The sequence below is a fragment of the Phodopus roborovskii genome, unplaced genomic scaffold (genome assembly GCF_943737965.1).
Source record: "Phodopus roborovskii unplaced genomic scaffold, PHOROB, whole genome shotgun sequence".
In the NCBI taxonomy this organism is placed as follows: Eukaryota; Metazoa; Chordata; class Mammalia; order Rodentia; family Cricetidae; genus Phodopus; species Phodopus roborovskii.
Genome location: NW_026126625.1, coordinates 7,049,478 through 7,074,038, shown reverse-complemented (window position 1 = coordinate 7,074,038; position 24,561 = coordinate 7,049,478). Strand labels below are relative to the sequence as shown.

At 40.9% G+C, this 24,561-nt stretch overlaps 1 protein-coding gene across 4 annotated transcripts in view; it reads left to right on the top strand.

The window, feature by feature from the left end:
• Cpeb1 (cytoplasmic polyadenylation element binding protein 1) overlaps positions 1 to 24,561 on the top strand; it is a 92,086-nt gene that overhangs the window by 60,673 nt on the left and 6,852 nt on the right. For 2 of the 4 annotated variants that reach the window (XM_051206645.1, XM_051206643.1), the window contains exons 3-8: positions 6,219 to 6,413; positions 16,197 to 16,420; positions 17,937 to 18,189; positions 20,476 to 20,589; positions 20,861 to 20,950; positions 21,885 to 22,021. In XM_051206645.1, the coding sequence (XP_051062602.1) occupies positions 6,257 to 6,413; positions 16,197 to 16,420; positions 17,937 to 18,189; positions 20,476 to 20,589; positions 20,861 to 20,950; positions 21,885 to 22,021 (975 nt within the window). In that variant the 5' untranslated portion in view covers positions 6,219 to 6,256. The remainder of the gene's footprint in view (positions 1 to 6,218; positions 6,414 to 16,196; positions 16,421 to 17,936; positions 18,190 to 20,475; positions 20,590 to 20,860; positions 20,951 to 21,884; positions 22,022 to 24,561) is intronic. The other 2 variants (XM_051206640.1, XM_051206644.1) reach the window with 2 other exon arrangements.

The window sequence follows — 24,561 nt, the reverse complement described above, 5'->3', positions numbered from 1 at the left end:
TCAGGCAAAATCTGTCAGTCTGCCAAAGCTACTTGATTTCTGGGTATGACCTCCATTTCTTTTTCTTTCCAAGACAGGGTTTCTCTGTGTATCTCTGACTGTTCTAGAACTTGCTCTATAGACCAGGTTGGCCTCAAACTCAAACCTGCCTCTGAAGTGCCAGGATTAAGGTTGTGCATTACCATACCAGGTCTGGCCTTCATTTTTTAATGTAGTGGAAAAAATTCAGTGTTTCTATTGCTGTAAAGAGACAGGGTTTCTATTGCTGTAAAGAGACAGCATGACCACAGCATATATTATCATGGAAATCATTTAATTGGGGTGGCTTACAGTTCACAAGTTTAGTCCATTATCATGTCAGGACATGGTACTGGAAAAGATGCTGAGAGTTCTATATCTTGATCCTCAGGCAACAGGAAGTGAACTTAAGATCACCTTGAGTGTAGCTTGAGCAAAGGAGACCTCCAAGCCCATCCCACAGTGACACACTTCTTCCAACCCCTATGTGGTGGCTTGAATCAGGAATGGCCCCCATAGGCTTTAAATTTTTGGTCATTGGGAAGTGATGCTACTTGAGAAGGAATTAGGAGGTGTGACTTTGTTGAAGGAGGTATGTCACTGAGGGTGAATTTAGGAGTTTCAAAAGCTCAAGCAAGCCCACTGTCTCTCTTCCACTGCCCTTGGATCAGGATATAGAGCTCTCAGCTACCATGTCTACCTGCATGCCACTATGCTTTCCACCATGATGATATTGGACTAAATCTCTGAAACTTTAAGCAAGTTCCCAATTAAATGCTTTCTTTTTATGAGACTTGCATGGTTTTGGTGTCTCTTCATATCAGTAGAACAGTGACTGAGACAAGTGTATCATCTTACAAAATAGTAGGTTTGTATAAGAGTTCATCATACATCCTTAGTTTTGGTTACCTTTCCCCACATCTTTGTAACCTCAGTACTCCTATTTTTCCAGTGAGTATATCTTGCCTGGCAGGTTAATATTCCAGCATTCAGAATTCACCACTGCAAAAGACTTTGAATGACTCTTCTCCCCTGGTGGCTTGCATAGCAACATTAAGTACTATGAAGGCTAGCCATGGGAAGTTTTTAGGCCAGTTCCAGCTTGACTTCTATACGTACTGCTGCAAACAAAGTGTGTTGTATCTTCAGCAAAAGAATATCATTATCTAGTGACAATAGCCTGTGTTGTTTTGGGGCCTGCTTGACCAATAACTAGTAAGAAAGTGTTAACACTGGCACCAAAATTTTCATTTAATAACTTCTCTTCTAGTAGAAGCATAGTCTACCCATATGTTCCAATTCCTTCCCTTATTAAATTCTTAATGTAGCTTACAAAGTAGTGGGTTCCCAAGGCTAGAGAGATGACTCATGGATTAAGAACATTGACTGCTCTTCCAGATGACTTGTGTTCAAGTCCCAGCACCCACATATTAGAAAAACCACAAACCTAACTCTGGTTCCAGAGGCTCTCATGCCCTCTTCTGGCCTCCTGTGACATCAGGTATACACACACATATACAAAACACCCATACACATAAAATAAAAATAAGTCTTAAAGAACTGTAGTGGTTTGAATAAGAATGACCTCCATAGGCTCATAATTTGAGTGCTTTGTCTTCAGGGAGTAGAACAGTTTTAAAGGGTTAGAAAGATTAGGAGGGACTAGAGAGATGACTCCAGAGGCTAAGAGCTAAGACTTCCAGAGATCCTGAGTTCAATTCCCAGCAACCACATGGTAGCAAATAACCATCTATAATAGGATCTGGTGCCCTCTTCTGGCACACAGGTATACATGCAGGTAGAACACTCATGCATTCATTAAATTGATTTTTTTTTTTTTTTTAAAGAAAGATTAGAAGGTATGGCCTTGTTGGTTTCAAAGGCCTAAGCCAGGCCCAGTGTCTCTCTTTCTCTGCCTGTGGATCAGGATAGAAGGGGCTTCTGAGAGGGGAGGGAAATGGGCCAGTTAGATAGAATTTCAAAGTAGTTTTAATTTGTGTTTCCCTGGTAGCTAATGATGATGAACATTTAAAAAAAAAAAAAAAAAAAAAAAAAAACCTTACTAGATGATGGGCATGGTGGCACACACCTTGAATCCTAGTACTTCAAGGCAGAGACAGGTTAATCATTGTGAGTTGAACTTTAACTGCAAGCAAGTTCCAGGCCAGCCGGGGCTACATAATGTCAAAATCAAAATCAAAAACAAACCAAAATAATATAAAACACACACACAAAAAATGTTTATTAGCCATTTGTATTTCTTCTTTGGGACCTTTCTGTTCAGTTCTATGGCCCATTTTTTTTAAATTGGGTTGTTTTCTTGTTTTGTCTCTTGAGTTCTTTGCATGTTCTAAATTCCTAATCTTTTATCAGATAAATAGCTGGCATTCTCTAGGCTGACTCTTCACTTAAGTGACATGTTTCATTAAATCTTGATTGTTGATTGACCTTACTTCTTGAGCAATCACAGTCCTATCCTGAAAACCCTTAAAGTGTACTGTTTTTTCCTCTTGCAGCTTTTGCTCTTAAATTGAAGTCCTTTATCCATTTGGAGTTAATTTTGTGCAGAGTGAGAGGTTGGGATTTAATATTCTTCTACATGTATAGTTTCCCCAGCTCTGTTTGTTGAAGATGTTGTCTAAAGTGTGTATTTTTAGCATCTTCATCAAATATCAGGTGGCTATAGTTGTGTGGACTCTTTTACTTTTTGTTGATCAGTGTGTCTTTATTACTGTGGCTCTGTAGTACAATGAGATCAGGTGTGGTGATATCTTTAGCAGTATTATTTTTTACCCAGAGTTGCTTTGCCTCTCCAGGTCTCTTGTGACTCCACATGAATTTAAAGATAGCTCTATTTCTATGAAGAATGCCACTGGAATTTTTATTGGAATTGTAGTCAATCTGTAGGTTTCTTTTAGTAAGTAAGCCATTTTTTTAAAATATTGATAGTTTTTTTCTAGTTCATGAGCATGGGATATGTTTTCATCTTCTGGTTCTTGCTCACTTTCTTCTGTGTTTTGTAGTTTTTCTTTGTGTGTGTATATATATGTGTTTGTATGTTATGACTTTCATATCCTTGATCAGGTTTATAACAAGTTTTTGTTTGGGGGTTTTTGTTTTGTTACTTGTTTTCTTTTTCAAGACAGGGTTTCTCTCTGTAGCCCTGGCTCTCCTGGAACTCCCTTTTTAGACCAGGCTGGCCTCAAGCTTACAGAGATTTACTTATACTCTTGAGTGCTAGGATTAAAGGTGTGTGCCACTATGCTTAGCTAACAAGTTATATTTTTAAAGGTGGGTGTAAATTAGATTGTTTCTCTTTGCCTTTCTAGTTTGTCATTGTATCTATGAAGGCTAATGCTTTTGTGTGTTAATTTTGTATTTTGCTGCTTTACTGCAAGTATTTGTCAATTCTAAGAGTTTTCTGGTGGAATCTTTAGGATCCATGTGGAACTTTAACATCTACAAATAGTGCTGCTTTGACCTCTTCCTTCCCTGTTTTGTTCCCTTTATTTCCTTATCTTACTGCTACAGCTAAGACTGCTAGCACTGTATTGAATAAGAACAGAGCAGGTGAACATCCTTTTCTTGTTCCTGATTCAGTGGAAATGTGTGTGTTTCCCCCCATTTAACATAATGTTGGCTTTGGGCTTGTCATATCTTGCCTTTATTGTGCTGAGTTATGTTCTTTCTACTGATTTTCTTTCTCTCCCTTTCTTTCTTTTTTTTTTTTTTTTTTTTTTTTTTTCCTCTTTTTGGGGGCAGGGTTTCTCTGTGTAGCCTTGGCTATCCTGGAACTCACTCTGTAGACCAGGCTGGCCTCAAACTCAGAGATCTGCCTGCCTTCCCTAATGCTGGGATCAAAGGTGTGTGCTACCACCACTTAGCTTACTCTGAGTTAACATGAAGGGATGTTGAATATTGTCAGATGCCTTTTCTTCATCCATTGAAATGACAAGGTGATTTTTGTCCTTGAGTCCATTTATGGTAATTTATAACATTCATTGATTTACCCATATTGGAATAGCTCCAGAATAAATCTAATCTGATGTTTTCTTGAAGTCAATTTGTACCTTTATCGTGTGTGTGTGTGTGTGTGTGTGTGTGTGTGTGTGTGTGTGTGTGTTCATTCATGCATGTGCATATCAGGTCACATGTGGAGATCAGAGGACAACTACATGAGTCAGTTCTCTCTTTATATACCTTGTGGGTTTTAGAAATTGAACTTAGGCCATTAGGTTTGGTGGCAGGTACTTTTATCCATTGAACCATCTCACTGAACCAGGTGTGGATGGCTTAAAGGGAAATTTTTTATTTTTGTAATTAAAACATGAGTTAATTTAAAAGTATAGCCTTAGCTTGGGGAAAGGGTGAACATGGGGAACAGCATTTGGGATGGGGACAGCTCTAGTTTAGGTCCGTTCTTGTTTAGCCTGTACAGTAATAAGAATATAGCTTTGACACACAGAGACAGGGAGCAAGCAGGGTATCTACAACCAGACAGGAATAATGTAGATGGATGACACAGCAGCACAGCTTTAAAAAAAATTATCCTCCAAAAGGAGGAGTCCCTCCCACAAAAGAGGTATTTCCCCCTTCAGGGTGTTTGCCCTAAAATACTCAGAGTTTTCTGCAGAAGTCATTCCCTGTGTTAACTGTCTTAACTGGCTCAAACTCTGCCGGGATCATTTCCAGGTTGAGATGTTTCTTACTACCTGCTTGCTTTTCCTTGCAGCAAGGGAGAGAATAGGCAAATGGAGTGCTGCCAGCCAGCTTGGTAGAGGTGGAAGTGACTTTGGTCCTTATGAGAAAGGAGACATTGGGAAAAGATTGATGTGGGAGGAGACATTGAAAAAGAGGAAATAACAGAAGCTCAAAAGGTTGAGTTTTATTGCTGTAGCTGGTAGAGCTGGGGAGTTATTGAAATAGATTCTTCATCCTGGGCAGCACCTCTGAAGAAAGCACAGCAGTTAAAGGTGTCAGTGGTGTTCATTGCTTGCCAGCCATCACCCTTGAGGGATCCTGAAAAGACAAATTTAATCAGATGATGTGAGCTCCTGAGTATTGACTACTGATTGAGCATAACAGTAGTTCTGAGGTGGTTTCTCATATTGTAATTTGTCAGATGCTACTTTGGGAATGTTCCTTTGTCTGTTCTTTTAGTTGCAAAAGGTAAAGGAAGAGTTGGGCCCTTGTGCCCACTTCTGGCTAATATCTATCCTGTTGGTATATAAGGGAGCCTGGGTAAAATGAATTATCCAGACTTCTCTGTGATATGTAAATTGTGGGTCAGGCCATATGAGCTGACCCTAAAACTGCCTGGTAACCCCAGCCCTCCAAGGTGTCCCCCTTTTCTGTGATAAGCTGCTCCAGACAATCCCAGAGCGCCAGGTGTTGTTCCCAAGGGTCCAAATAATACAGTGTTTTTCAGAGTTATCCCACTCCTCAGTGGTAAACACTGCTGTGGCTCAGAGGCCACTTGGAGCACATAGATCCTGTGTATTATGTTTTTGTTAGCAGAATAGGGAAGCTTCACATTGGGCTGCAAAGCTAGGGCTTGAGCCAGCAGCTGGAGAGAGTCCAGGACTAGAGCGGTTGGGGATTTGAGGTGGAAAACAGAGGGAGAGGGAGTGGCCGGAGGACAGAGCAGCATAAGCGAGCAGTCCACATTGCTTTGCCTTTAGCTTTTCTTTCAGCAGAGCAGACTTCAGTTATGCCAGAGGGCTACCTGGCCACCATTGCCGAGACTAGAGGGGAGGGTGCTGCCTCACAACCCTGACTTAACCATACTGCACCGGACTATTCCAAGTAGCTTCTGTGCTATCTTTCCCTTGGAGGCAAGTCTCCTCCCAGTCGTCCCCTCCTGCTCCTCCCCCTGTTCTGTGAGAGATGATGCGGTTCTCTATCGCTAGGCTCTGCCGGCTGATGTCACTGGCAGCGGGAAGCATCAGCAGCCTGATCACATGCTACCTAGTCTGTAATGCAGATGGGATAGGGGTGTGTTGTGGGGAGGGGGCTATATGGCAACTATTCTTGTTTGAATGCCCCCAAAAGTACCGAGGCAGCAGCTGCAGCGTCCAGCCAGCTTGGATGTCTCGCCCCTGAACCTGGGGAAACTATTATTGGTGGTATTTATTGTTGATAGTATTGAAGGGAACAACCCTTAACTCTAGGGGTTTGTTTTGCTGTTCTCCTTTCTAAAGCAGACTTCCAGGACTCTGAAGAAACAGTTTCAAGCAGGATGCTTTTCCCCACCTCTGTGCAGCAAGAGTCTCCCCGTGGCCTCCCAGATGCAAATGGCTTGTGCCTTGGCCTGCAATCACTCAGTCTGACTGGCTGGGACCGACCCTGGAGCACTCAGGACTCAGACTCCTCAGCCCAGAGCAGCACGCAGTCGGGTAAGTGCAAGAGAATAAGGTGGCTGGCTGGGGGAGGGGGATGAGTGGGGTAGTAAGCTAAGATACCAAAGCAACAGTTGTTCTATTCCCCTTTGCATCACTCCCCCTATATACAGGCAACACAGAGCTGTTTTGCAATCGATGGTAGCTGTGAATGTTGCAAGACAGATAGATGGCTGCTGGTAAAAGCAGATACAGCTTTTCTAACTTGCTCTGACAAATTCCCTGGAGTTTTTAGTCTACACCTGAGGTATCCCTGACAAGGGTCCCCAAGGTTACAACCTTTTACAGATCCATCTAAGCCCCTGGTTCCCAGGCCTGTCTTAGAGATGATGAAGCAAAACACTTTTAGGTGGGGGAGGGGACTTAAGGGACTGACTGGATGACCAGATTCTGTTTGGTGGTTTTAAAACTAGAGAGCTGTATGTAAAGGTTGAATAACCCTGAGTCATAGCAAAGAAGATTAACTTAGCAATTTTATTTGAATTAACATTAGGATTTCATTAACATTAGGTTAAGAACATCAATCCTGAAAGGGGGCTGGCTGGGAGAGAAGGTAACTCCTAGATACAGAGAGGAAGAGGTGGCCCTCTCCTCTCCTCCCACCCTATCTTGACTGTTGAAAATAACTAATGGATGAGGGGCCACTCCCCTTTAGGGTCCCCTGTCTTCTTGGTATAGAATTAGTGGGAACAAATTACAGGGAGTTCTTCACATACCTTTGAACTGTTTCTTCTCAGACCTTCCCATTACATGTTTATTCCCTTCTTACAGTATTGGGGGGGGCGGGTATTGGCCAAATGAAAACCTTATGATTGTCCATGAAAAAGTGTGACCTTAAATGCTTCAGTATTATTCAAAATCAATATATTTTATTTACGTTGTGTTATAATATAAAAGTATTAGCAGATTCTGTAAAAGGAAAAGTGGGGGGCTGGGGTACCTGTAGCCATCTGCTATTGCTGCTGACAGGAATATACTAAGCCTCTGTCCTTTCAGATAACTTCCTCAGTCTAGGACAGCAATCCTGACAGCAAGGTACTATGTTCATTTCTCAGGCCTCCACCCTATTTGGTGCAGGAGATTTTTTGGTTGTTTTGTTTGTTTTAATGCTTTGCAGAGTCTGGGACTCTTAATGTCCCATTTACTTTGGTAAAATGCATTGGATAAGAGGAAGGTTTTGTTTTGTTTTGTTTTTTCCAATTGCCTTGTGGGTAGGATATCTTGAAGGTAAAGTTATCTTGAGTACTCCAGATTTTTTTGGAAATGTTAACTGTCCTGTTACCTAGGCCAGGAAATGTGTCAATATCATTTGTTTTGGAGGCCACAGTAGGTTCTTTTATTTGTTCTTTGAAACAAGCCTTGTCCTTTCTCTACTCCCACAGGATCTGAGCAAAAGAAGAATTCACACAGGAGATGAGCACCTGTGTGTGGTCATCGCTGTCTGATTTGTGCTGGCATCAGATTTGGATATGGCCCTTCTTTGGCTCTTGTTTCTCTTAGCTACAAAGTTTGCTTCTGAAATATAACTTTAGAACCATAGAGATTTAGATGTGTTCATCTTGAGGTTTAGAGAGTACTCCAACAGCTAAACAGTAAGATGACTGTCTGCTCAGGAATGACCTGAGCAATGTAGCAGGACTTTGTCTTATAAAAGAAAGAAAAGTTCAGTCTAGGCATAATTCTGTCAGCTTTCCTACACTCTAAAAAACCTGATCTTACAGCTGTTGGTCAAAAGGGGGGATGTTTTCCTTCACTTTCCATCTCAAGCACTTTAGTGATAAATACTACATGATTTTGTACATCAGAGAAGGAATGCAGCCTGAACTTCTGAATTTGTAAAGACCTGAGACTAGCAATGATCTGGCTGTGAAGACAGGATTAACATGTGTATATGTATCTCTTGCTTTCTGGGGGAAAAGGCACACACATCCCTCATCTCCATGCTGTTTGCCTTTAGGAGCTGTGGTGGCAGCCTTCTCCTATTCCTAAGCTTTGTGCCTTCCTGGAAAGCCCATATGAGGGTGCTGTCTCCTAGAGTAGGATGGAGCCCTCCCACCAGCCAGCTGCAGTGCCAGATCGTGCACCCTTGCCAGTAATGCAGGAACACTCAGCCCACATTCCAGTGCCCACACTGCCTTCCCATCTGAAAACCAACTCCCTTGGTTTCTTGAGGAGGGGAGGAAATAGTTCAATAGCTGCAGGAAATCTGAGTTATGCTTGCAAGCAGTCTGATAATACTATTGTCTCTGTGTGGAACCTAGGGTGCAAGCATACCGCTTTGACTCTGGTTGGTGATACTTTCTCCAGAAAGCTGTAGCCTCACAACTTAGTCTTTACCACTATTAAGTATTTGATAGTGCATTGGGTGAGGTTGGAAAGTAGGGCTCTTGATGGAAAATCTTGACTTTAAATCACTCAGTAGGCATTAGACACCAGCTATATGACAGAAACTGTTTTGGGCACTGAAGTTGTATCAGTGAATAGGATAAAATCATTGCCATTAAGAATCAGTAGGGCTGAGCAATTAGCAGGTAAAGGCACTTGCCACCAAGCTTGACAACTTGAGCCTAATCCCTTGGACCTACATGTTAGAAGAAGAGAGCCAACTTGTTTTCTGACCTACACACATGTTTATACATAGCACACATACAGGAAATAAATGGAATGTGAAATGTTAAAAGAATCACCATGACTATCAAAGGAAAGTCCTTTATTAGAATACCATGGCTGTGGAAGCTTCCTCAGTACCCTGGGATAGGGATACTTTGTCACCTTGTATTGATTTTCTTTTCTTTTTTTAGTGCCGAACATATCACATAATTTTTTATGCTTGCACAGATGGTGAAAAAGGCTCACAGAGGTTGCAAAGTGCCTGAAGTGACATACCTATTGTCAGGCTCAGCACCCCACACCTGTTGCCTTTGTTCTAACCACGCCCATTCTTCTTGTTAAATCCCTTTCTTGTGACCAGAACCTTAATTGTTAGGCAAGAAGACTTAAGGTAACCTCATGTAGTGCAGGGGCTATGTAGCCAGAGGTGTGTGTGCTCCATTGATGAAATCTCTTATGGTGAGGGCACTCAGCAGACAGTCCCCACTTGCTTTCCACCTTCGGTCTCAGTTCATCAGCTTAAGCACCCACTGGATTTGTCTTTCTGCCTCTTCCCTCATGACTCTTCTGTGTGCAGCATTACTCAGCAGGAAGGACAGTAAGGTGACTTTTTGAATCTACACAAGAGACCTGGGAAAAAGGACTTTTAATGACCACTGTACAAAAGCCCAGTAGGCAAGTGAGATAGATATTCAGCCTAAGGATGCCAGAGGATATGTCTTGTCTATTCTCAATTCTTTTTAGAAGTCTCATGGGATTAACCCGTTCACTCTTTGTTTTCTGTCCTGTTGACTAGTTGAATGGAAATGTTCCCTTATGTTGTGTCATTTGCAGACTTCCCCATTGATCCACAGGGTAGATCAGCCTGGAATGACACAAATGCCTTTGGTAATTTTCTTTGCTCTCCCAGCCTTTTTCAAACATTGTTTTTGAAGCAGCATTCAAAATAGGGTTAGGCTTTTATGTGAACTATGGACTTCCTGAGCCCAAATCTACTTCCAGTACACAGCTATGTCTCAGGCTAGAAATAATGGCTTCTGGTCTAGATTTTCTCTGTGACCACTCTTACTAGATTAAAAAAACATTTGATGATGGTGTACTGGTCCTAACCCCACTACAGCTGTGAGCTTGAGCTGAGAGGTGTGTCTGCAATACAGGCATCCAGTGCTAGTCCCTACTGCTGTTCAGTGCTGCCATCAGGTCTGGGTACCTTTAGACTCTTGGAGAGAGAGGAGGCTTCAGAATTTTCCAACAATGATTCAGCTGAAAATCCAGGGACCTGGCATAGAAAGAGAAGGGTGAAAGCAGAGAAAGTTAAAAATCAGTCTAAAAATATTACTGCTGATTTAGTCTCTTGTACTCTGAAATGACATTAATGAGTTGGAACCTTCTGCCAGAATGGACTGTAAAGGGACGGTCAGGTCATTTGAGGGCATCTGACTTTGGGTCACAGTTTCCAGAAACTTGGCTCATTCTGTGGCCTGAAAGAGATCTCTCAAACCAGCTTAATTCAGATTCTCCCCTATTGTTGACATTCATTGCATCCCTTTTGCTTTCAGCTTGCATTTTCTCTGTATGTAGTTGTATATATACGTTCTTTGTGAACCATTAAAAATAAAAGTGAGTTTACCTAGATTTGTCTACAACAAAACAATAGTGAACTTTGGGCAGTTTAAAACAGATGTATTCACTTATAAAACTATTTTTATATTCCAAATTTGTCATTTGTCCAGTGTTTCAATAATTTTTGTGTGTGACCTTATCCTTTAATGACTGAGCCATCTCTCCAGCCCCAGAAAATTTTGTAGCATCTGTCTTGCCTTTTTAAAAACATGTATCTGCCTGAAGTAGAAGGTGCCTTAGCTTTCTTTGTTTCTGTTCAATGTGATCTTCTTTACAACATGCAGCTAATTCTGGCCGTCACTTTCCTAAATGTTTTATATTCCATGTCATCCTTTCATGTTCTTTATTGGTGATGGTACTGTTTCTCTGCCTCTGTGATTCTGCCTCTACTCCCACACAGTGTTTTTAGAAATTAGACTTTTTGTGAAATGTCCTGTAACATCCTTTAGTGTTAGTCTTTAATTATGCTATAAGTTTTATTTATAGGCTCCAGTCTTTAAGGTAAATAATTTCATATGAAGCATGTTTGTGTGTAGTAAGGGGAATAATTAGAAACTTTAGTAGCAAACCTAGGCTTTTTTTTTTTAAGACAGGAGTTTTCAAAGCTTTAATGTATATATACAGATCTTGTTAAAATGCAGTTCTGATTCAGAACTCAAGTGTTGTTTAAGGTATTTTAATGAATTCTTACACAATGGCCTTAGCTAAATTTTGAGATCTCTCTTTCAGGTCCCCTGTACTTCTGGTAGGTAAGATTGCTCATGTGTGGTTGATGATCTTAAATGATTTTGAACAAAAAGGAGATGTGTCAAGGACATGGAAATATGGAGACATGAGGTCCTGGCAATGCTTTATAATGTACCTTGTGAATGATGCACTTCAGAAGATGGAGTTTGGAGTCAGAAACAGACTTTGCTACTGCATGCACATCGCTAGCCTCAAAACTAGTTCTTTGTTAAGATTGGCTAATACTTTTTAGAATTAGGGAAAGATTAATATCTACCCAGAGTACTTCTGACATGTGTTTGATGTTCCGTACATGGGAAAGCTGCTAATGGTAGAAACTTGACTAAACCTGGTCTAGATCATAAAATAGATGACTGACCATCTTTTGAGAAAGTGGAGTTCACTAGTGTGGGTTGTTATGCCATTTTTCTATTTGGATAGGTCATAGTGGAGGATTTCTGTGTTGTCGTTTGAGACAAGGTCTTACTATGTAGCTTTGACTGGCTTAGAGCTTGCTTATAGACTAGGCTGTCCTGGAACTCAGAGCTTCCTGCCTGGCCTCCAAGTACAGGGTTTAAGGGAGTATGTCACCATGCCAGGCCTCAAAGTAGGAGATTTTTATAGATACAATTCCTGTTGTTGATACATTATTTTTGCAGGAGCCCCAAGATACTAACAGTTTGAATATAAGCTGAAGTATATAGAATTTGTGGCTGATGAAACATGTATCAATACAAGTGAATAAAAACTGGAGTGAATGAGTAAAGTGAATGAGTAAACCATGTTGGGTTTTGGCTCTTTCCAGTCCATGTAAGAAGCAAAAACAAAAATTTTGGGTAAAGACATAGTTCCCATAGCCCATTCTTGTCCTTCTTGGTGTCCCTAGGTATAACCCCATTAGTCTAGTCACCCTTAGTCATTTTAAAATTATTTTTATGTTCACTGGTGTTTTTCCTGCATGTATGTCAGTGTAAAGGTGTCAGATTTCCTGGAACTAGAGTTACAGACAGTTATGAGCTGCCATGTGGGTGTTGGGAATTGAAACAGGGTCCTCCTGGAGAATGGTCAGTGCTCTTAACTGCTGAAACTCTCCAGTCCCCATTTTTTTTTCATACTGCTTTGTGCTTTGTGATGATGCAAGAACACATTTGCACCTCAAAGGAAATAGTATGAATGACTATGACCTGGGAATGCAAATTCAGTTTACCCCAAAATACCATGTTCCAATGTAGTAATATTTTGATGAAATTATAATAGCAACAAAAGACAGTCCCTAAATTAAGGCACTTTAAAAATAAACCAATGATATCCAGTTGTAGTGATATATGTCTTTAATGGAAGCACCTGGGAGTCACTAGTTTGAGGCCAGCCTGGTATGTTCAGACAGTTCCAGGCCAGCCAGTGCTACATAGTGAGACCCTGTCTTGAATAGAGAAGTAAATAAACTGATTGAAATGCTAGGTAGACTGATTATAGTAAAGCCTAGGAATTCTCTGCTATAGACTTTTTAAATGTTATCTGATGACATTCTTAGCCTTTGGGGACAGTGGAAGCTACACTGTACAGCCCCAAAAGATTTCTCTTAAGGTAGGGGTGTGTGTGTGTGTGTGTGTGCGTGTGTGCGTGTGTGCGCGTGTGCACACGCGCATGTGCACTCATGCTCATGCATGTGTGCCATTAGGATATCAACTGCACATAAATCCTTGGGGAGGGGTGGATCTGAAGCTTTTAAGGTGCTGTTTTGCCAGGTGGAGCCTAGTTACTTTCTCAACCTTACCTACCTCAGCATCATTCCTTTTTTACTCTGTATCTAGTTGTAAGAACTTCCCCATCTCAGATTCTTTCAACACCAGAAAGAACCAGAATTTTTTTAGCATTATAGTTGACTCTTTTATGAGTTTTTAAAGATTTTTATTTTATTTTATATATGTGAATATTTTTCCTGCAAGAATGTGTATTACACACATGTCTGGGTCAGAATAAGGCACCGGATCCCCTAGAACTGAAGTTGCAGATGGTAGCCATCATATGGGGGCTGGGAACTGAACTTGGGTCCTCTGCAAGAACAGCCAATGCTTTTTTTTTTTTTTTTTTTTTTTTTTGATTGTCACCTAAGCTTCCTTTTGTAAAATGTGAAGGAGGAAGTGGCCTTCTACCTCTGTGCTATCATCCCTTTGAGGATTAAACAACCCTTTCATAGGGATCACCTAACACTATCAGAAAACACAGATATTTACATTATAACTCATAACAGTAACAAAATGACAGTTATGAAGTAACAACAAAACTAATTTTATGATTGGGTTCACCACAAACGAGGAACTATATTAAGGAGTTGCAGCATTAGGGAGATTGAGAACACTGCTCTAGGGCATTGATACCATTTCAGTAACTTGTGAGTGTAAATGATCTGTAAGTTTAACAATACTATTTTATTGGGCTTTGTAGGATCAGGGAAGAAGCTAAAATCTGCTTGCATCTTGCCTTTTGAAGCATAGATTCAGGAGCTTGGATTATTTTCAATTATTTCAGACAAGGATTTGATAAGACAAGGATTACTTGAGAAGTTTCTCAAGGATGTTTTTGTGATGGGTGTCAGAATCTAAGCATTTTGAGACATTTAGTTCCAGTATGCATTTAAGTGCTAGTACTTGAAAACCACTTTGAAAGGCCTAGGATAAAAGAATGTTTCCTTGAAAAGCAAAATAATAATAAACTGACTCCTTTGTGGATTTATGTTTGGTTCTCTGCGCACCATAGATGCTACACAGTCTAAAATAAAAAAGACCGACCACAGACTGGTGATATGTCTCAGCGGGTAAAGGTACTTGCCACCCAAGCCTGGTGTCCTGAAATTGATCCTTGGAATCCATCTAAAGGTCGAAGGAGAAAACTAACTCCACAAAGTTGTTCTTAGACATCTTGGCATGTGTACCCACACATTCATCATACACACACATACACTACCACTTGCCATATAATGGTATGTATTCCCCCCCACACACACACAGTATACTAACAATAATAATAACAACTAGTATTAAAAGACTGATTTTACCTGGTATTGGTTAAGATATAAAGGGACTTTGACTTGTCACTGCTGATGGGAATGGCATTTTTAATTTTAAACATTTTTACCACTACAGAATAATAATTGAACAAATACATCCACAATATTGCCTGCATTTAGGAAATAGGAAGCTAAGAATACACCCGGTCACTGTGTCTTTATTTGAGAGAAAAACAAAGGTCATATTCCTGAAGATAATGGGTTGGCTCAGTCTCGTGATAACAGCTGTTTTTAATGTGTTCTGTCACAGTTGGAAGTTGTTTGTCTAGTAACCCCAGGTAATGCCTTGACTTTAATTCCAGGTTGGAGAGGTTTATTCCTGCCACTTGGAAGCCTGGGAAGAAACAAGCTCTGGATGGCCTGTTTTCACTTAATTGCTAGTCAGAGCTAGAGTGGGGGGGGCAGTTATACTCAATGCTTATTGAGTACTTATGTTACTTGTGTTCATCTTGAGAGATGGATGGTGCAGTAGTTTGAATGAGATAACCTCCATAAGTCTCTGGTATTTGAATTGGTTTTGAATACCCCAATTGCTTGGGAGGATTAGGATGTGTGACCTTGCTGAAGGAAGTATATCACTTGGGTGGGGGGCTTTGAGGTTTCTAAAGACTCCTCCATTTAGCTCTCTGCCTATTGCTTATGGGTTGAGGTCTCAGCTGCTGCTTGCTACCTCTGCTCTGTCATTGTGAACTCACTAAGACTTTTTTTTTTATTCAGTTGAATAAAATGTCAAAGTAAAGCTTCTATCTTAACGTTGAGTCCAAAATTCATAGTGAAGCCTTTTTATTCTTTGTTCTTGTGGATAAAGAATGTACTTCTCTTAGATCCCTCATTACTTTCCCTTCCTTTCTCTTCTCCTTTCCTCTCTTGCTTGCTCTCTCTTTTTTGAGGGGGAGGGGATGACAGTATCCCAGGCTGTCCTGGAGCTCACAGGTATGCTGTACCACATCAGGCTTTTATTCTTTTTGATGTTAGGTATTTGTTTATTGTGTGTTGGGAATTTTTGCTGAGCACTTTTCATCTGCTGTCTGATTATTGAACCCGGTGAGCAGTGTTGTGAAATAGTTGTTATTTCACCCAAGATGCCAGTGAGAAGAAAGAAACTTCCAGGTGAGCTTCTGTCTGAAGGAAGTTTCAGACCAGGGTTTGTTTCTTCAGATAGTGGACTTTATGAATCATTCTTTTCCCACCCTAAATATTTTAAATTTGGGGCTGCATAGATAAATTGTACCTGTTAGAAGTTTTCAGAAGAGAACTTCTCAGATGAGACATGCTTATGCTATTAGTCTGTATGTTACGTGCAATTCTGTGTTTTAGCAAAATATCACTAGAAAAGTGGAAATCTAATAAATACACTGCTAGTCAGTAAAGGAATATGGTTTTGACTTAATTGTACTGTGGTTATATCCAGACATTAACAGCAGCTGTAATCAGAGTTCCCAGTGGTGAAGTCTCAGATGATAGCACTGCTCCTTAAGCCTGGTGGCAGAGAGAGAACAGTTTTGCTGTTGCTTGAGTAGCAGGAGCTCTGGTGTTCAGTCATCCTGTAACTTCTAATGAGGACTGGGTGGCCAGGTCTCCCAAACTTTTCAGTTATTTGTACATTATGTTCAGTGTTTCTGAAATGTTCTCAGCAGTTGATTCTGCTTGGGTGACTATGGGAGAAAAGAAAAGGGCTCTTGTCTGGAAAGAAAATTAAGAGGTCATGAGCATTCCTTTTCTTTTCTTTTCTCTCTCTTTTGTCATCCTAGTATTAAGCATGCTCCAAAATCCACTGGGAAATGTCCTAGGAAAAACCCCCTTGAGCTTCCTGTCTCTGGATCCCCTTGGGTCTGACTTGGACAAGTTCCCAGCACCCTCAGTTAGAGGATCTCGCCTGGACACCCGGCCCATCCTGGACTCCCGTTCTAGCAGCCCCTCTGACTCAGACACGAGTGGCTTCAGCTCTGGATCAGATCATCTCTCAGATTTGATTGTATGTAACATGATCAGGAATGGGGGGTGTGGAGGTGGAGTTGTCTGTGTCCTAGGGGAAAGATGCTGCAGTGTCTGTCTTAGAGCTTGAAGCAGGATGCATGCAAGAGAGGAGATCATCAGGCACCTTCTTTATAGCCATTCATCCTTAGCAAACTCAAGGGCACTTTGAATGTGAGCAATACTTTTTAGGACTTGTACCAAGAGTTGTTATAGAACAACTTTCAAAGTAAACATGAGCATCTTGTCAGTGTTCTGTTTCTTGAATTACATGGATGTTTCCTTTTTAGCCTTTAAACAATATTAGTTATATTCTTCTATGTACAATACCTAAAGTTATAAGTGGTATTTTAATAAATGACCATAATAATTAATAATTAATACTGAAACTTTAACAAGATTTGACTCCAGCTCCTGTGCTTTTGCACTGACCCATGCCAATTCAGTCTGAAACTATCAAGTTTAATCTCCCATGTTTCTTACCTACAGCCATGTGTGACATGAGCAGTCTCCATGCTGATTGGTTAGGAAATGCATTAGCGTTGGGGAGGATGGTATAAATAATGTATATAGAATAGCATAAACAATATATTTAGAGGGTAGAAGTAATTACATGAATGTTCAAGGGAAAAAGAGGCAGTGAGACAATTTTCTGAAATAAGATTCAGTTTAAGGTCCTATCTCAGCCTTGCTTTTCTGTTACCAGATATCCTAAGCTAAATGTTTAATGAATAGGAAGACTAATTTCTCATCTTTTTATCTCTGTGGTTTTCCATTCATGGCTTTTAGAACCCACCCTATCTTGTTTTTCCATCTGTCCTGTACTATGAAAGATGACATTAGTATTGCCATTACCCATTCAGTCTGTCCAGATTAGTTTCTAGAAAGACAACTACAGTCAGGTTCTTCACTTCTCTGAGCCCTTTAAGAGGGGGTCACATGAGGTGCTTGTTCTGTTTCATCACTTGAGATAGAACTCATCTTGGAAATTTACCTCATGCCTGACAAATACAGCTTTCTCAGATACCCACCTAAGAATTAATTCAGAAAGAGGCAAAGCTAACACAAAAGAGGAAATGTAAGAGTTTTTGTATTTACAAAAATATCAACAAACTTTAATAATATATCATTTTGACACTTACAATTTCAAGATTTTATACAAATACATAGTGTAACATGTTCAAATACATTTCTAATAGAGCATAGAGCCACCAGAGAAAAAGTTTAGCCACAGGGAACTGGATCAGTAGGATGTAGTTGGTCTCCTGAATAAAATGTGGTAAATTTATTAAAATTGTTATGAGAATTCTGGCAAGAATAAAACTGTCTATTATGGAGAGATGAATTTTATTTTAATTATAAATAATCTTTAATATTAAAAATGAATAGGAAAACAGATAAGAGAAAATACATCAAATTACAAATGTTATATTAAATACCTTTCATATTTTGTTATATGATTATTACTTTATAACAAAACTGTCTTTTAAAACTTGTGTCTTCCTTTTTTCTCCCAGTCAAGCCTCCGCATTTCCCCTCCTCTGCCCTTCCTTTCTATGACGGGAAATGGTCCCAGAGACCCTCTAAAGATGGGAGTTGGGTCCCGAATGGACCAAGAACAAGCTGCTCTTGCTGCTGTTACTCCCTCTCCAACCAGTGCTTCAAAGAGATGGCCGGGAGCTTCTGTGTGGCCATCCTGGGACCTTCTTGAAGCTCCTAAAGACCCTTTCAGCATAGAGAGAGAAGCTAGACTACACCGGCAGGCTGCAGGTGAGTGCAGGGCGAGTGAGGACTGAGACATCTCTCTAGAGACGGAACTGACCTTTGTTCACATAATGGTGAACTCTTCTGTGTGATACAAGTTTCCAGATCTGTAAAGAACCATCAGTTCTGTAGAATAAGGGACAGCCTTGAGACTAAGTTGAAAGAGGCAGATAGCCTGTGCCACAGTAGAAATGGCTGGCCCCACATCTTATGTGGGCTTCTGTGAAAATTGGCTGTGCCCTGCTCTTCTTTTGCTGCATGAGAAAGACAAAATCTTGAAAATGATGCCTAAAATTTTGTCTGCCTTTCCTATTTCTAATTCAGAGTCATAGCAGTCATAGTTAATTTTCTGGCTTTCTGTCCTGAGTTTTTCTGATTTCATTCAGGGTAGTCATCCTCTAAGATATGGGATACCACTAGATGCTCTGATCTCTTTGAAATTCTTCAGTTTTTATCATTTAAATAATCATAAGTCCAGGCTGGAGAGATGATGGTTCAGTGCTTAAAGAGCACTGGTTTCTTTTCCAGAGGACCTGGATTCAGTTCTCACCATCCATATGCCACCTAACCTCCATGTACGTCCAGTTCTAGGGGATCCAAAACTCTTCTGACCTCTGCAGGTATCAGGTGTGCACACAGCACAGATACATACATGCAGTCAAGACACCCATGTGCATAATACAAAAATATTTTAAAATTTTGATTGGTTTGTTTGGTTTTGGTTTTTTTGAGACAGGGTTTCTAGCCCTGGCTATCTTGGACTGGCTTTTAGACCACACTCAAACTCACCTCCTAAGTGCTAGGAGTAAATAAAGGCATGTACCACTACTGCCTGGAGAGGTGCATAATCTTTAAGTGTGCATTAAATCTGTTTTCCACATTACATTTGAGCTTGAAAGTAAATGAGCTACTTGTATCATTAACTACTAATGTTTCAGAGCTTTCCATTCAAATCATGGTTTTGAGGTCTGGTACCAGACTGAATGAATGTTATTTCTATAACATATATCTGTATAGAACTTGTCTCTATCTCATTTTCTCCTCTAATAGTGTGAATAGCCTATTTATCTGTTTTTTTTTTTTCTGATAGCCCATGTTTGTGCTTACTATATAAGCATTGTATGGTATGCTTTCTAGAGGCTACTTGGTTTTGTATGAAATATTGATTGCTAGCACTGCCCAGTTTCTTGACAGTAACACATTAGCACTGTACATGTTAGGGAATGGCCTGGTATCAAGGAGGGTATAATGGTTCATCTCCTTAAATGTTTTCCTCAGTGCTGAAGGAAAAGGGTAATTTGTCAGGAGTAACCAGTCCTCATCTAGGTCATATTCCTATATGAAAGGCCTGAACTGATCTCCAAGAACAGACTTCTGAAAGCTAGTATGACAAGCCAAACTGAAGAGAGTTCCAAACCTACACAGCAGAAATGGCCTCTTGACATAATTGGATTTGACTTAAATAGGTAGTTGGAGGGTTAGGGCAGAAATCCCATCATCATACAGTGTGGGCAGCAGGGAAGCTCAATGCCTGCTCAGGTGCTTGTGAGTGGGTTCGTGGGGCATGATAATGTTCTTATATTGGTGAGTTGTGTTTTCTACTCTTCTGACAGTATCCTGACTTCTGTGGTTGATGAGTTTAGAGGCAAGATAGGGAAATGGTAGAGTGCTCTTTTATCTTGAGGAGAAAGTCAACTAGGGTCAGAAACTTCAAGGGCTTTACATATAAAATTGTTCTGTCTATTCTTTTAACTGTTTATAAATCTACTTAGTACTATAAACAATAGAAAGAAAAAACTGCTTTGTTGATAGAGTTATATAGTTGAAATTGCTTGAATTGTGATAGTTTTTTTTAAAAGATGTATTTATTATGTATATAGTATTCTGACTGCATGTGTGCCTGCAGGCCAGAAGAGGGCATCAGATCTCATTCTAGATGGTTATGAACCTCCATGTGGTTGCTGGGAATTGAACTCAAGACCTCTGGAAGAGCAGCCAGCACTCCTAACCACTGATCCATCTCTGCAGCACGAGTTGTGATAATTTTTACCCTGTACCTCTGCTCTTCCTTTCAATTTTATTGGAGGCAAAGCTGCTGGGGTAGGATTATCAAATAGCTTACATATTTGACAAGACATAAAGTTTTCTATCTTTCAGAATAACCATGGAGAGTCTCCTCCTGGGCAGCCAGGTTGGAATTGTGACTGTCCTATTTCTTCACAATAAGTCCATTTTAGAGAAAGGTAGTGACTGTTGATTGAACCCTTGTTTTTTCTTTGTTTCCTACCAAAGCTGTGAATGAAGCTACCTGTACTTGGAGTGGCCAGCTTCCTCCCCGAAACTACAAGAACCCCATCTATTCATGCAAGGTGTTCCTAGGAGGTGTTCCTTGGGATATTACAGAAGGTGAGCTGTCTCTGCAATCTCTTACAAGAGTTGAAGATGGAGCATATCTTTAAGGGGGTGAGCCCTCTGCTTCTGTTTGGGGTGTGAACCTCTGCCTCAGCAGAGTGTTACAGGAACAGCTGAAGGGTGGGTGCGTTCCATAAGCTCCCAGAGTGCTTCTGTGTGTCTTACACATGCGACCGGAAGTCAGTTTTGGAGGGTGCTGGTGACCCTGTGTCTGTCTTTCCTGAGTAGACTGTGTCTTGGTTTCTGTTCTTCTCCACCTGTGCAGCTGGATTGGTTAACACCTTCCGTGTTTTTGGCTCTCTGAGTGTGGAGTGGCCTGGTAAGGATGGCAAGCACCCCCGGTGTCCTCCCAAAGGTAATATGCCTAAAGGTAATAAAGACATGGTAGGAATTTTTTCCCTCCCTCACATGTGCTGTGCCACGTGGTGCTGGGATGTCACAGAAGCATGCTGGTAATGTAGGCACTCCAGGGTACAATCAGCACATCCACTTCAGTTTTCACATTCCTTTGTCCATCTGTCTGTCCAAACTTGCAGTGCTATGGGAGCTGCCACCAGACCCCTTTCCTGTGCACTTCCCTCCAAACCTAAACCCCACCAGTGCCTGTCCTCTTTAATGTGTTTCAAGAGTGTTCCTTGGCCTGCCTTTGCTGCCTGGCAGGTTGTCATCTGACCTAGTTCTGAGATTCCCTGTAGAGTTGTCAGGAATGAGGACCAGCTATCTGATTCCTCACTGGTCTAAAACAAGACCCTGCCCTGTAGAAAGGAGCAGGTGCTATTTTCACTCTGCCCCATCTTCATTGAACTTGAACCAATGGTTTAATTAGGCTTTTAGAGCAACTCCTGCATCCCCTGACAAACTGCTCTTCCTGGCTCTGCTGACCTAAGCATGCTCTGTGCTCTAGTGTAGAGCGCTGTGTACTAGTGGATGAGATCTTCTGTTCCAGCTCAACAATTCCTTCCCTTAGTGAAATAGGATGTGTATCTCTCTCCTTTAACCTGAGCATAAGGCCTATTAAGTGCTTCATTGGACAAGCTTTATCAGGAGTAGGAAAAAATATGTACTTTGAGTTGGGATTTATTTCAGTGGTAGAATGCTTGTCTAACACCACCCAAAAGACTATAGTTTCAATCCCCAGCATCTACCTCCAAAAGGGGGAGTGTCTCATGCTTAAGGCTACTCCTTACAAGAAACTCCCTGCTCAAAGCCATGGCTCTTCAGCCACCATAGGAGATGTTAAGTAACCACCCAAGGAATATTAAAGCTTCTTTTCCTTCCATTGGGTATAGGGTATGTGTATTTGGTGTTTGAGCTAGAGAAGTCTGTCCGGGCCTTGCTTCAGGCTTGTTCTCATGACCCAATGAGCCCAGATGGCCTGAGTGAATATTATTTCAAGATGTCTAGCCGAAGGATGCGCTGCAAAGAGGTGAGTCAGCTTTGTGTCCTGTATTTAGTTTCTGTTGCTCTGGTAGTTACTGTTTTATTGATGTGATAAAAACACATGACCAAGGTAGCTTATAAAAGAAAACATTCTCAATCAGAGTGAAGGCATGGCAGCAGGAACCAGGGAGAGGTCACATCTCTAACCCTAAAGCAGGAGGCCGAGAGCACATTGGGAATAGCATGTTTTTAAACCTCGAAGCCTGCCCCTCGTGACGTGACACACCACCTTCAACAAGGCCATAGCTCCTAATCCTCTCCAAAAAGGTCTGCCAACTAGGGACCAAGCATTCAAACATAATGAATGAGCCTACAAAGGCCATTCTCATTTAAACCAGCAATCACTATGATTAAGATGCCAAGACCTAAGGCAACTTACAGAAGAATTAATTTGGCCTTATGAGTCCCGAAGGGTAAGAGTTCATCAAAGTGGTGTACACCTTCAATCCCAGTAGTTGGGAAACAGAGGCAGACAGAGCTCTGTGATTCCAAGTCAGCCTGGTCTACAAGACATCCAGGGCTACCCACAGAAACCCTGCCTGGAAAAACAAATATTTTATTATGGCAGGAACAAAATGCTAAGTGCTCACACCCTATACCATAAACACAAAACAGAGAGAGCAAATTGGAAGTGGTAGGAAAATTCTAATTTCCCCCATTTCCAGTGACCCAAGTCCTCTAGCAAGGCTATACCACCAAAAACTTCTCAAACAGCACCACCAAGTGGAGACCAAGTTCAAATGCCTTAAACGTTGGGGAACATTTCTCATTCAAACACCACATATCCTTCCTGTGTCAAGTTAATTGTCACATCATGGCACTAGATTTTCTTGGAACCAGGGCGACAGTTGTTCTTGCTGAGGCAAGAAATCTGCTTTTCTTGTCCATGGTAAATAAATACATCATTAAATTGCATTTCTAAATACTTAAACTACTGTCTACAAAACTGCACAGAGAAACCCTGTCCTGAAAAACTTTAAAAAAAAAAAAAAAAAATAGGCTTCATCCAGAGGGAGGCATGTGAGTTAAGCTATGGAACCTTCTGGCCACACTGACAAGAGGAAGAGTGGCAGGAAAGGGGCCTTACTCAAAGGACTGTCACAGACAAAAAAGGGTGGTGGTGGTGGGGGTAACTGTTGGGCCTTCCAGAGGTAAAAGGGAGGCGTGTGAAATGTGCACACACAATCCTAGAGCCAGTGGAGATCATGCCTTCCCAACTGCTGCTTCTCTGTTCTGATCTACATTTAAATTCCAAACTTCAACTTAGAGATGAAATTGAAAACAGAAACTTTACTTGGAATAAACTGATAAAAATCTATAGCTATTTTCTCCTGATTCTCAGACTGTGCCTTCTGATCTCATAATATGTGGTGGATGAGTAAATTCTCTTTTAGCACAAATTCAGCCATGGCTACATCCCTCCCTCTCAGTGCTTTATTACATAGTGTTATTAATGTGTTGTCTTTTTATACATTCTTGGCATAAGCCAGTGTGTTCTGAACATCATACTCATTTCACATTGGGGAACTAACTCATTGCAGATTATCTCAGGCTTACTGATTGATTTGGGTAGAGTCAGAAATGTCTTGTAACAAGACTCCCCAAATGGGGATAGAGGATAGTTTTCAGAACCACTTGTTTTGAGTTCAAGAATTGGTGTTGTGGTGTTTTTATTAGGCTGATTCCAAAAAACATCACTTTTGTGACATTACTGAAATTTTATTGCTTCATGGGAAGCTAAAAATATCTCTACTTAAAAAGATCAGTGTTTTCCAGTGGAGAGAGACATCACTGGGCAGAACACAAAAGGACTTTGTGGGCTATGAGATGACATTCAGCTACCATTGCAGTGTTGTAAAAGTCATCACACATTTCCTCCAAACCAATAATGCACAGCAAACATGAGGAAACCCCAGTGTAAACTGTGGTCTTGAGGTAATGATAATTGTCCATGTAGGGTCATCAGCTAGGACCTTCTGGTGCATGTTGCTAGGTGAGGCTTGTTTGGGACAGGGAACATGTGGAAAATGTCTGTTCTTCAGTGCAGTTTTGCTGTGAACTAAATCAACTGTTAGAAAGTAAAGTTTTTTTTTCTTTAAATCTGTATCTTAAAGGGGAAAGTGCCCGTTAGGATGGTCATCACTTTTAAGAAATCCATTGACTAATCTGGTTCTTTACTTTTTAGAAGTTCCCCTGTATTTCTGTTATTCAGTCTGACAGAAGTTGTTCATTCTTTGGCTCCCACAGTTCCCTTCCTTCTCTCCTCACTTTCTGGGCCTGAGCTCTTTCTTCCTTTGTTTTCTACTGCCACACATGAGGCTGTCATGGGTGCAGGGCACCGTCTGCCTCATGCCCCTGGTAATACGTTCCTATCTCCCACCCAGCTGCAGGCCATCCCAGTTCTCACACCTCTGTAACTGTCTCTTTGTGTGTCCTGACTGTCGTTCACCATTATCCACACAGTATTTGACTCCCCCGTCATCTTTTCTGTCTCAGATAATTTACTCATTTATACTCTTTTTAGAC